Source organism: Capsicum annuum, chromosome 12 (genome assembly GCF_002878395.1).
Source record: "Capsicum annuum cultivar UCD-10X-F1 chromosome 12, UCD10Xv1.1, whole genome shotgun sequence".
Classification (NCBI taxonomy): domain Eukaryota; kingdom Viridiplantae; phylum Streptophyta; class Magnoliopsida; order Solanales; family Solanaceae; genus Capsicum; species Capsicum annuum.
Window position 1 is genome coordinate 219,420,143 of NC_061122.1, and position 13,656 is coordinate 219,433,798.

A 13,656-nucleotide genomic window follows, 5' to 3' on the forward strand; every position below is an offset into this window, starting at 1 on the left:
TAAAGAAAATGCTCATTTATTTACAGCCAGTGGGAAAATCATGTCCAAAAACTATTACACTGGAAAAGATGACAGAATTTGGTTTCCAAGAATTGAAGAAAGCTTAATGCACCAAGTTACTGTGTCCTAACTAGCAATTCTATGGCAAACCAACATATCTCCAGAAAGATGATATCTAAATCAAAGCACCATATATAGGAGCACCTTTCGGTCTACACCTATTCCATATACATGATCAGCACTCGTATGATCTTCCCCTAACGGGAGAGGGAGAGAGAGAGAGAGAGAGAGAGAGAGAGGGGGGGGGGGGTTCGCGATCTTCTATTTTTGTGGTCTGTGGAAGTGGGGCGTGATGTGGGAAAGAGTAAATTGCCAAGAAACTGGTGCATCGGAAGTAGAAATGATCTTCGACACATTTCACACGATACATGCAAGATTTGAAATCCCCTTCAAATGGAGCTTTAAAAGCCATTGAGCCCAAAGACAAGCGATTCAAAGCAAGAAAGAAAGTTCTCAACTACATCTGTAAGCGGTTAGACCTTTCCTGCAAATCACGGAAAGAAGCATCAGTTTCCATTTCATATAAAACCGTACACAACAGAGAAAGCTACAGCATCTAACAGTAGAAACAACTAAATCAGAAGTAACGATGAGAAAAGTACTATTAACTCACTAACTTCATATTATAAAATACTGAAAATGTTGAAGGCTTCATAACAATGCTTTGACAAGTGAGGTTATGTTGAATGATCTGTTAACATGATGAAAGTTCTTGTAAATAAAACACTAATACGAAACAGTAAGAACTAGGACATAAAATAATTTCTGTATGTATTAAAAAACCATAAAATTTTGAGAAAAAAACTAAGATCAATCAAAACAGCAACCACATCATAACAACTAAGCCTTCTAAAACCAATACCAAACGAGTACTACAGATGTAATCAAAGTATTAAGATGACATGCTCCATATGCGATGTCAGAATGAAAAAAAAAAAACTTAAATGAAGAGTAGGGGCAACATAAACACGAACTGATGTTTATAAACAGAGACTTGAGAAATTGAAACAAAATGCAGCACTCCTCACATGTACTAAAGTTTATATCTAGAAAAAAAAAAAATGAGTGTGTGTTTAAAAGTTTGTCACAGCCTTTTTGTGCAGAAGTATGATAGAACAATTTAACGCGTCCAGAGAAGAAGTGAAGTGATGCCAGTCATCATGTACATGCAAGAAAAAACTGTAAATGTAGGCAAATAAAGAACTTAAAACCTACAAGCTGGAGAATAAAAGGAGGGGAGGTGGTGAAAAGACGGAGTGCTCATACATTTCTGTCACTGCTTATGTAGGAGACAACCACAGTTATATCGTCCAGTTTCCCACCATAGTAACGGAACCCAGCTTCTTGAGCTGCAGCAGAGAAAGGGGTCTGCCTGTTTTTATCCTGTGCTCTTTGCCGAGCCAATGCAGCTATCTTCTGAGCTGTCACCTGTGGCCCTAAGCCAGCTCTCGTTGCATGAACCACAATAGCATTAATATCGTTGTTGTACAAATTGTCGAACAACCCATCAGTACCAGCTATTATAACATCTCCTTGTGCCACTGGTATTTTGAACACCTGCATAATTTTGAACACAACTAAAAAGGGTTGTCTCCATATTATGTTTAACAAAAAATTTCATCACAAGGACTGTATGGGAACAATTTAAAACACCACCGAAACCCAAACAATGTGCTCTCTGATTAACATAGAAATGTCATAACAAAAGGCTCAATAAAGGAAAAAATCTTTTATTTGAGCACGAAAACATTTCCACACTCTGAAAAGCATACTCCCTAAACTGAGTTGTACATAGTAATTAGAAAAATAGGCATGACTAACCTCTCCAGAACTTGGTAAGTCTCCAGCATTATCACTCTCGAGTTGATATGTGAAATTGAAATCATGTTGCTGCACAGGGGATCGAAAAACAGTACATCCATCTCTGACCACTATAAATCCACTGTCTCCTAAATTAATGGCATGCAGACCCTGGAAAGATAGGAAGAATGATAAGTCCAACATACTTGATGATATTAAGTTCTAAATTATTTTTTCTCTCGTAAGTACTTGACTTCTAAAAGTGACCATATTATTATTTTGACGAGGTAAAGTTACTATATTATTTATTTTCCTGTTTTAGTCACAATCCTGGAAGAAGCTTCTCTTTACCTAGTAGTATATGTTACTAAATGCCGAGAAATCAGGTATCTAACAGAAACGTCAAAGTCTAAGTTATTTGGCATCTGAGGATACCCTAAAACAATGGCCAAGCTCAAAACAATACATACTCCAACAATGGCTGAAATTGCACATGTACCTGATCTGTGAGGGCAATTATACAGGCAGTTGAGGAACCTTTGGATTTTGTGGACGTATAAGCTTTATCGAGGACTCTGGCAGGGTCCACTGAGCCTTTTGGTTCATCTTGTATTGCAGTCACTGAGTTAGACATTAGCTCCCGTGCATACTGCCCAGCATCAATACCAAGATCAGCCCAACCACCAACACCATCAGCTACACCAATTGCTTGTTCGTCACTGCAAATAAAATGAGCATCCTCTCCACCAGTTTCTTCTTTATCAGGATGAGGCAGGTAACATGATCCGGAATTTAGCTTCAGGGTTCTGTCAATATGGATACACCTGCAATTGGACCAAAGCAACATTACTATAAAAAGAAAAGACTTTTCACTTCAATGTAAAAGTAAATGCAGTATGGTGTACTGCAATATGTTCTTTCGATAAGTAATCTACAGACCATCAAGGAGAAAATATGTAAAATGTCCCAGATCTACATAATGACTATGCAAAATATCGGCATTATATAGCAAAAGGTGGCACTATATAGCAAAAGGTACTATGTAAGTCATACTTTCCTCTATCCAAAAAAGTGAGATATGAAACAAATCCGACTAATCTTCTAAAGAGATGGATGTCAGCTAAATGATTCGAACAAGAGCTAAGCTTGCCAGAGCTTTGAACTTTTGTTTTTCCCCCAGCAGCTCACCGTGAGAAACTTGCAGGATGATTTTAATTTTACATAATACTTCTTTTACTCAAGTGTCCTATCAGCTAGTAGCTTGCTCGTGGTGGTAGATAATTTGAATTAAGTATCATAATATTATCTAATAACAGACGGCACTAACAACAATGCCTCAACCCAAGATAGTTTGAAGTCATTTTTGTTTTCTTTTTTAGTCTCCAGACTTTGATATCGGCATATATGGTTTTGAAGCACAGTCAAATAAACGAAAAGATTATCCCAACTGACACAACCTAACAAGTGACTTCTTTCAATTCTTAACATACTGCAGGTGCAAAGTTCATAAGGTGGCATATTTCCTCAACCGTTACAGTTACTTGATTTTCTTCTGGCATAAACTATGGATGTAAAACTACATTCTAACGACTTCTAAAAACTGCATTCCAGGGATGGAAAAGTTGGAGGGGATATGTGAGCAAGCTCAGAGATTTGGTTGAATTAGTGTCATGCATACTAGCAAACAACTTTTAATGGAAGTCCCATTCTAATACTTCCATAAATTCAATCGAGAATAATTAGGATCACAACTCACACCAATTTCCTTATATTTATTTAACCGCAAGATGTTTAAGTTTCTATCAACTGATGATAGTGTTCAAGTTAATAACAATTCCTTCACTTTTAATGAACATGCGTAGTTAGCATATTACTCTTTTTGTATTGTATCTATGGATAGTGAATTCGTACTTCAGCTATATGTAGTTGAATTAAAATAGAAGAGTTATGAAAGAAAGCATACTGTTCAGATGAATCTGCTGAACTTGAGAGCTGCGCCCCACACATCGAGTTACCGAATGACACATCATGAGCAGTGCCAGTAGAGGAACTAGCAGTTGATGAAGTATGGAACCCCGCCAAACCAAAGCCTTCATGTAGATTAGAATTTCCGCTTCTCTTTGCTACATTGTATGCGAAATATCCGTAGAGTAAAAAGTTGTTGGGCTGATTTTTATTTCTCAAACTCATGCAGGCTTTTCTACAATTATCAAGGCTTCTATTTCTATAATAAGTAATAGGATTATTTACAGAAAGAACAGCGTTGAGATGCCTTGAATTCACTTTATTTGAGGAGCAGCTTGGAGGAGAAGTTTTAGGACCACAGATTTCCATAGGTGCTTTGTGAGGGTCACTGTCAGACAAACTTTTAGCAGGGTCGGATATCAGGCGATCAATGTGATAGCCACAGACGGAAAATCCTGGCCCTGACACAGAAGGAATAGAAACTGCACGAGAAATAGCTCCAACTACAGAAAGATTCTTTTTCTGGTTTACTGTGTGCAAATTGGCCTGTGCAGCAGCTAAGGTTCCAGGACGGACGAGCACATTTAGGTCAGCTGGTCTTGCAAATGGTAGTGAATAGAAGCACTTCGAATTGCCAAACAACAATCTCCCTTGGGCAATCAAAATCTCCACCGGGTCCTGGAGCCCACTTTCTTTCCCAGAAATGGATTTCTGGAGTCCCTGCCTAGCTGCCCGGCTTAATCTAAGAAGATAATTATTCGGCATGTTGGCTTATCAACCACAGCTGATTTGCTTGAACCTCTTTATACGAAAAAACACAACCATCACCATTATACACAAAAACTATCATTACGCTCAGTACATTTAGTGACAAGCATCAACTCATTCGCTACCTCCCTTCTCCAATATAACTTTGAGAGCTAAGAAACCTACTGAACATGAAAGAGAACATTATGAGAAAGAAACCATAAATATCTTGGTTAAAAATAACTATACTCGAAGGTGGTACTAAACATTAATGCATGTGTAGTATATTAAAACAGACTCATTTGATGTTGAAGCTAATCACGAAGCATAAATACAGAGACAACTAAATTAAACAAAAAGAGATCAAAGAAACTATTGCTTAATCATCTAACGACATAGTCCACTCTTAGAAAATGAATAAAGAGCCATAATATAAATAGATAAACTCCAACTCCAAATTAGTTGAAACTGGCTATATACATCCATTCCACTATATTCAGGTTCAATTTGAATTCAAGTGACATAACATAGTTGGACTGTTTTTACTCTGATAGTCAACCCATTACAACTATATGATCTTGCAAAACTATAGATAAAGTTAGTAAAGAACCATGTTATATATAAAATGCCTAATCCATCTACAACTCATAGCCATTCCCACTATTAAGAAATTCAACATGCATCAAATATTAAGCGTGGTCAGACCCAAATATCCACGTCCTTGATCAACGCAAATAATATGCTTTCAGAGTTCAGACCACCAATAGGCTACAGAACTCTGCTCCAAACTTAATCTAGTGGGATCGCCTATATAAATATCATATATCCATTCCGCTCTATTTGGGTACCCACGTACTTGATCAATGCAAATGATATACTTTCAGACCACCAATAGGCTACAAAACTCTTCTCCAAACTAAATCTAGTTGGATCACCTATATAAATCTCCTATAAACATTCCACTCTATACGGGCATGTTTCATTCCAATACTCAATCATTTAGGGACAAATCTCGCCAATTGGCTACAAAACTCTGTTCCCAACTTAATCTAGTTGGATCAACTATCGATCTCATATATCTATTCTGCACTATTTGGGAATGTTTCGTTCTAATACTCAATCATTTAGGGACAAATCTTGCCAATAGGCTACAAAACTCTGATCCAAATTTAACCTAGTAAGATCACCTATATAAATCTCCCATATCCGTTCCGCTCCATTTGGGTTACATTACTCAATCATTTAGGGACACATCTCTCCCTCATAAAATATCGATTGGGACCAGCAATGTGAAGCTCATATAGGCGGAGTTACTTCCAAACCACCAATAGCCTAAACATAACAAAAGCTAAAAGATTGAGAGTGCACTATAGAAATAGAGATTGCACTACAGAATATGGACGTTGAAAATCAAAGCAAACAGGGATCTAAAATTTGCATCTTCATATACTATAAACGCAGGAGTCAAAATCCCAAAGAACAACAAAGACAATAATCAACACAGTCAAGAATTTTCATCCACATAATACAACAACAACAACAAACCCAGTGTATTCCCACCTAGTGGGGTCTGGGGGGGTAAGATGTACGCAGTCCATACCTCTACCTCTGATGAAGTAGAAAGGCTGTTTCCGATAGACCCCCGGCTCAAGACACGAGATACCACACAAACACATAGTAAAGCACAGAAGCAGATTACATAACATAAATACGGCACCCATAAGTAATATAAAACAGAGGAAAGCAAAGGAAAGCACACAGATTCGTAATAAAACATGGAACACGGAAGACGGAATCATAACAGGAATAAAACCCCCTCCAAGTAATTCCCTACACTAGCGACCCAAACTGGCCCTAATCCTCTGCCGAAATTCGCGCCCTCCAGACCTTCCTATCTAGGGTCATGTCCTCGGTGAGCTGTAACTGTTCCATGTCCCGCCTAATCACCTCGCCCCAGTACTTCTTCGGCCTACCCCTACCCCGCCTAAAACCATCCAACGCTAGCCTCTCGCACCTACGGACCGGGGCATCCATGCCCCTCCTCTTCACGTGTCCGAACCATCTCAATCGTACTTCCCGCATCTTGCACTCCACTGAAGTCACACCAACCTTCTCCCGGATAGTCTCATTCCGAACTCTATCCCCTCTAGTCAGTCCACACATCCAGCGCAACATCCGCATTTCTGCCACCTTCATTTTCTGGATGTGGGAGTTCTTAACTGGCCAACACTCCGCTCCATACAACAAGGCCGGACGGACTACCACCCTGTAGAATTTGCCTTTAAGCTTGGGCGGCACCTTCTTATCACACAGCACCCCCGACGCGAGTTTCCAGTTCATCCATCCCGCCCCAATACGATGCGAGACATCCTCGTCAATCTCACCGTTACTCTGGATCACGGACCCAAGATACTTGAACTTATCCCTCTTACATACCTCCTGTGCTTCCAGCTTCACTACTACCTCATTCTCCCGCCTCACGTCATTAAACTTGCATTCCACATACTCTGTCTTGCTTCTGCTCACCCTGAACCCTTTAGACTCAAGAGTTTGCCTCCACACCTCTAATTTGTCATTCACACCCCCTCGAGTCTCATCTATCAGAACTACATCGTCTGCAAAAAGCATACACCACGGCACCTCCCCTTGAATGCGCCGCGTCAACACATCCATCACCAACGCAAACAAAAAGGGACTAAGAGTAGATCCCTGGTGCAATCCTGTCAGGGCAGTGAAATGCTCTGAGTCTCCTCCCGCCGTCCTCACCTGGGTTTTCGCTCCATCATACATATCCTTAATTACTCTGGTATATGCCAGTGGTACTCCACTCACCTCCAAGCATCTCCAAAGCACCTCCCTGGGGACTTTGTCGTATGCCTTCTCCAGATCGATAAACACCATGTGCAGATCCTTCTTCCGCTCCCTATACTGCTCCACCAACCTCCGCACCAGGTGGATTGCCTCCGTCGTCGAGCGGCCGGGCATAAATCCGAACTGATTTTCCGAAATAGACACTATCCGTCTCAGCCTCACCTCGACCACTCTCTCCCAGATCTTCATAGAGTGACTCAATAACTTAATCCCCCTATAGTTATTGCAACTCTGAATGTCCCCCTTATTCTTATAGAGAGGGACCATGGTACTCCACCTCCACGCCTCGGGCATCTTTGCCGTCCTGAAGATTTCATTAAACAATCCAGTCAACCACCTTACACCAGCCTCTCCAACGAACTTCCAAAACTCTACCGATATCTCATCCGGCCCCGTCGCCCTACCCCTTCGCATCCTGCGGACAGCTTGTCTAACCTCTTCTACCTTAAAACGTCTACAATAGCTAAAATCCCGACACTCCTCTGAGTGCTCCAGTTCCCCTAACACAATAGCTCTATCCCCTTCGTCATTCAAGAGCCTATGAAAATACGACTGCCATTTCTTCTTAATGTGGCCGTCCTCCACCAACACTCTACCGTCCTCCCCCTTAATGCACCTCACCTGATCGAGGTCACGACCCTTCCTCTCCCTAGCCTTAGCGAGTCTAAACAACTTTTTCTCCTGTAACCCTGCATACAAACTCTCAAAAGCGGCCGTCTTAGCTGCCGTGACTGCTGACTTCGCCTCCTTCCTCGCTAGCTTGTACTCTTTCCTGTTTACCCGCTTCTCCTCTTCGTCCTTACTTTCCACCAACTTAGCATAAGCCCCTTTCTTGGTCCCCACTTTCTTCTCCACCTCTTCATTTCACCACCAATCCCCCCGACGGTGCCCGGCCCGGCCCCTAGAAACACCCAACACCTCACTTGCATTCTCCCTGATGCACCTTGCCGCCCTGTCCCACATACTATCCACGTCCCCCCTACACTCCCACACCCCCATTCCCGCCAACCTCTCCCCTATCTCCCACGCATTCACTGGCGTCAGGCCGCCCCACTTAATTCTCGGTCTACACTCCTTAGTCCTCCTCTTTCTATTCTTCTTTATACCCAAATCCATAACCAAGAGCCTATGCTGGGTCGAAAGATTCTCACTCGGGATGACTTTACAGTCTTTACACAACGCCCTATCCCCTTTCCTAAGCAACAAAAAGTCAATCTGAGTCCTGGCTACCGCGCTTCGAAAGGTGATCAGGTGCTCGTCCTTCTTCGGGAAGCCCGAGTTCACCACCACCAGCCCAAAGGCCCTCGCAAACTCCAGTAGGGTCGCCCCCTCGTCATTTCTCTCCCCAAAACCAAAACCCCCATGCACGCCACCAAAGCCTCCCGGTAGCGCCCCGATGTGCCCGTTGAAATCCCCTGCTACAACAATCTTCTCCGAACTAGGCACGCCTCTCACCACCTCCTCCAAAGCCTCCCAAAACCGCATCTTGTCCTCCCCCTCCGATCCCACTTGCGGCGCATAAGCACTACACACGTTCAGGGTAAACCCCCGAACAACCAACTTAATAGTCATCAACCTATCGTTGATCCTCTTCACCTCCACTACCTGACCTCTAAGCTCTTCATCTACTAAGATGCCCACTCCATTCCTACGCCTGTCGCTCCCAGAGTACCACAGCTTGTAACCATCCACAACCCTCGCCTTAGACCCTACCCACTTGGTCTCTTGGACACACGCAATGTTGATCCTCCTCTTCCTAAGAATCTTCGCAAGCTCTATTAAGATCAGAGCTTTAAGCAACAACCCATTATACGGGAATCTTAGTAGTTCAGTTGGTTGGTCACCTTAACTTTCACTTCGTTGGTGAGGTTCTGGTTTCTCGCTTTGTGATCCCCTCCTCATTTCACCTTCCCCTACCTCAATTTTTTTAGAAAAAAACTATCTCTTACGGGAAATCTTAGTAGCTCCATTGATTGGCTACATAAACTTTTATCTTATTGGTAAGGTTTCGATTCTACACCTTGTAATCTCCTTCCCTATTTCCCAAGTCCCTTCCCCAGACCCCACTTATGGGATTTCACGATTTCACTAGATATGTTGTTGTTGTTGTTGTTACAAAAAAAAAAAAAAAAGGGTTCAAATATTGCACCTTCATGAATGATAATTGCAAGAAGAAAACACCCACAATACAAAATCCAAATGAAATCACAAAAAAAACTATTTCTTGATTTGCTCCAAATAATATGTCCTCAAGTAAACATAAAAAATAAAAATAAAAAACTACCCATTACAAAAACAAACAAGAAGGATTCAAAGATTGCACCTTTATGAAAAAAAAAAAAAAAGACTATTTCTTGATTTTCTCTAACAAAAATACTTTCTTTAAATGTTCCAAATATTTCTTGATATGCTACCATATGAATGAATTTAGGTAATGTTAGTAGGTCAGTTAGTTGGCGACTTTCACCTTGTCAGTGAGATTTCAATTACCCACGTTGTAATCCCCCCTCATTTCTCCTTGCCTACTCCCAACTAAAAGATAAATAATCACAAAAAAAAGGGTTCAAAGGTTGCACCTTTCTTGATTTGCTCCAAAAATATCTTCTTTAAACATCCGAAGTATTTTTTGATTTTTTGTTGTAATATCAATGAATCTCGAGTTTGTTAAAAAACAAGATCATATTAACTAATCTCAGTTGGATAGCTACCTCGACTTTCACCTTGTTGGTGAGGTTTCAATACCCCGCATTATAATCCCCTCCCTCATTTCTCCTTCCCCTACGCCCAACTTAAAAACAAATCATCACAAAAACAGAAGGTTAAAATATTGCACCTTTCTTTATTTTCTAAAAAATAACAATATGTCCTTGAAATGTCCAAAGTATTTCTTGATTTGCTTCACATACGAATGAATCTTGAGTTTGTTAAAAAATAAAGATCATGACTTTACGCAACGACACATTACTGGAGAATCTTAATAGCTCAGTTGGCTGACTAAACGAACTTAGGTAATTGCAAGAAGCAAACAACCATAATAGAAAATCCAAATAAAATCACAAAAAAAAAACAATATTTCTTGATTTGCTCCAAATAATTTGTTCTTGAAATATCCCAAATATTTGTTGATTTGCTTCTCAATACGAATGAATTATAAGTTTGTTAAAAATAATAAAATCATACCTTTACACAAATCTTAGTAGCTCAGTTGTTTGACTACCTGAATTTACCATTTTACATTCCCTACCCCCCACCCCACCCCACCCCACCCCACCCCCCCACACACCACACATAAAAAAAAAAGGAAAAAAACAAGAAGGGTTCAAAGATTGTACCTTTATGAATAACAATTGCAAGAAGCAAACACCCACATGGAATCAAAAAAAAAAATCTTGAATTGCTCCAAAACAATATGTTCTTGAAATGTCCAAAGTATTTCTTGATTTTTTTTGCTCTCAATATGAATGAAATCTTGAATTTTGTTAACTTGGAGGCTTCTCTCTCTTCTCCTGAGCTGAGCTAGAGGAGGCTCAGTTAATTTCTCCCCCCCCCCCCCCCCAACCAACAAACCCTATTAATCACCAATGAACTTGTTTTGACTTTTCAATTTTTTTGGAATGTTTTCATATTTATGGCTAACAATTAAAAATGGATAAAAGAATTTGGATTATATATTAGAGGGAGATCCTTCTGTATTTTATGATGAATTACAGGCACCCTTTATGTTGTTTATGGAATTGCACTTCACCCCCCTTGAGCTTTTGAGTTTGGTTGCTGCACCTTTAAAACTACGTTGAAAAAAATGTTAATGATTTGCCAGCAATAGATTATTGATCTAACGTTTAATAACGATTTATATTTTCTTATTTACTTGGTTATCATCTGTAATAATTCAGAATTTTTAATTATTATTGAATTATAGACTTATCGTTAGATATGTAGAGTAAATTGTCTTTAGTTTTTAAAAGATAGTAATATGTGTACTTTCACTTGTTCCGTTATTACTTATTAGCTATATTTAGCATTGTCTCTCTTTGTTGTTTCCTATATTTTAGCCTTTAAGTGGACTGTAATCTGATATAAACTCATTGTATGGGGCGTTATTTGAAGTATGAAATATGTGCATTTGTTTGAGCTTTGTGTAGAGCAAATTTTTGGAGAAGAAAAAGTAAAGTAATCATAAGTTTCTTATAAGTTAGGTCGATAACTCAATATCATATTACACAAGAAGATATTTTCCTTTGATAATATATTTGATAAAGATGAATTTGAACTTTGTGTGGTTTAATGAATGTGAAATTTTGTCATTTTAAGTATTGTTATTACTTTTTAGCTTTGCCTTTTTTACTATGTTTACACTCTAACCTCTTAATGAATCGTAGCTTGGCATAAGTTGACTCTATACGAGCCATTATTAGAAGTATGAAATGTGTTCATTTATTTGATATGTGGGGTAAACATTTGAGAAAGAAAAAATAGAGTAACTAAAAGTTTCTTATAAATTAGTTAGGTCAACATCAAATTATAGGAGAAGAGATATTTTCTCTTTGAGAACAATGAATTTGAACTTTGTATCATGTGATAAAAATAAACTTGGACCATAAAAAGAGAGGAGGTAGTTGTAATTTGTGGCAATCTAAATGGTGTGTTCCTGTAGAGAAATTACTCCCTCCGTCTCAAATTACTCGTCCTAAATTGAAATAACACATTGATTATGAAAAATAATTAATAACATTAAAAATACATGCCTAATTACTCCATTAATGCAAAGAATAAAATATGAAAAAAAAATTATCTTGACAAGTAAAATGATAAATTAAATTAGGAAATTTGAGATGGATAATTTGATAGAGGAGAATACTAAATAGTGACCTCACAAATCACACGTACATTGAAGTAAGTAGTACTTATATTACTCCATTAAAGAATTATGGCCAATGAATGTTGCCAACTTGCTCAACCCTTTATGGGGACTACGGAAGAGAACTTCTAGGGCTATATAGAAGTTCTATGGCCAATACATATACTTTTAGGGCTATATAGTTTCAAAATAAAATTAATTATTTTATTTCATATTTATTGAGAGATACTATTAATTAATATCGAGATTATTTATTTCATCATTTACATCATAGTGATGGAATAAATTAGCTCATATACATGATGGAATAACTAATCTGAAAATTAATTATCCTGAGATAACTTTTTTCCAACTAAACAACCCTGTACTAAATACTTGTCATATTTTTTATTTACATGCTTAAAAACACATGAACTTATTCAGTACTCATCTCTATTTAATAATGAAAACAAACAACTAATTGTGTACTAATTTTCTAGTACAATGAATTATTTATATATTATACTAAATAGCAAGAAAGTCTTGCATAGATTTTTGCCAAGTGATAGCATAGGAGAGTTCCATGTAGCACTTTTTAGGACAAATTAGTTAGATTAGGTACAATTAGTTATTGTTTTTGAATTTGAAATTTAAAATAATTAAATATTTTATATTTCAAATAAAAAATTTAGGAAGTTACAACTTAGTAAAAACATTCAGTCATTATTTGTGGAATTTATAAAGATCGTTTTTTCATTATTTAGAAGTTAAGATTTTTATATCAACCAACATTTTATGAAAACGTATAACGATCTATGGTTTATATTTCTAAGACATCGTTGATTCTCTTTTGATATTATGAATAAAAGAGAGACATGAATCAAGTCTTTACACATACAAAGAGCACATATAACAATTTGGGTAAGAAAATAAGAATAAAAGTTTAGCATCTCTAAAAGTGAAATATCATTCAACAATCATACTATGCACGAGTTAAAAATATCCAAACAATTCTATTTAGATTAAACTTAAAATTTGATTTAAATTGAATTAACATATTTGAATTTAATTTATATCTTAATCATTCAAGTACAAACGTTGATTTAAAATTTAATCTTCAACTAATTAAAAATTACATAAAATTACATTTATCTATATATACTAAACTAGTATACGTACCCGCGCGATGCGCGGATAATATTAAAAAAATCTACTAATAATTTTATAGTGAGATGTCTTGTTTAAAGTATGTTCAACCATATTACTTTAAAAAAATATAACTATCATACTATTTCACCATAAAATGTAAAAATAAATTTTAAAAATTCTAACTCCACCTCTATACCCCCACCCCATCCTATTGTTTTAAATAAAAC

The 13,656-nt window shown here is 37.9% G+C and overlaps 1 protein-coding gene across 3 annotated transcripts; it reads right to left on the bottom strand.

Annotated features, from left to right (window-relative positions):
- LOC107850235 (probable protein phosphatase 2C 55) lies at positions 1-11,227 on the bottom strand. 3 transcript variants are annotated; one of them, XM_047401164.1, is made up of 6 exons: positions 10,776-11,227; positions 3,824-4,754; positions 2,360-2,684; positions 1,882-2,031; positions 1,327-1,617; positions 1-544 (listed from the first exon to the last, which is right to left on the bottom strand). In XM_047401164.1, exons 2-6 carry the CDS (start codon positions 4,588-4,590, stop codon positions 518-520), a joined length of 1,560 nt encoding a protein of 519 aa, XP_047257120.1. In that variant the 5' UTR covers positions 4,591-4,754; positions 10,776-11,227; the 3' UTR covers positions 1-517. The 3 variants fall into 3 exon arrangements, with proteins under 3 accessions (XP_047257120.1, XP_047257119.1, XP_047257121.1); XM_047401163.1 differs by having other exon boundaries at positions 3,824-4,757; positions 10,776-11,106; XM_047401165.1 differs by having other exon boundaries at positions 325-544; positions 1,276-1,617; positions 3,824-4,757; positions 10,776-11,075.
- Positions 11,228-13,656: the final 2,429 nt, after the last annotated feature.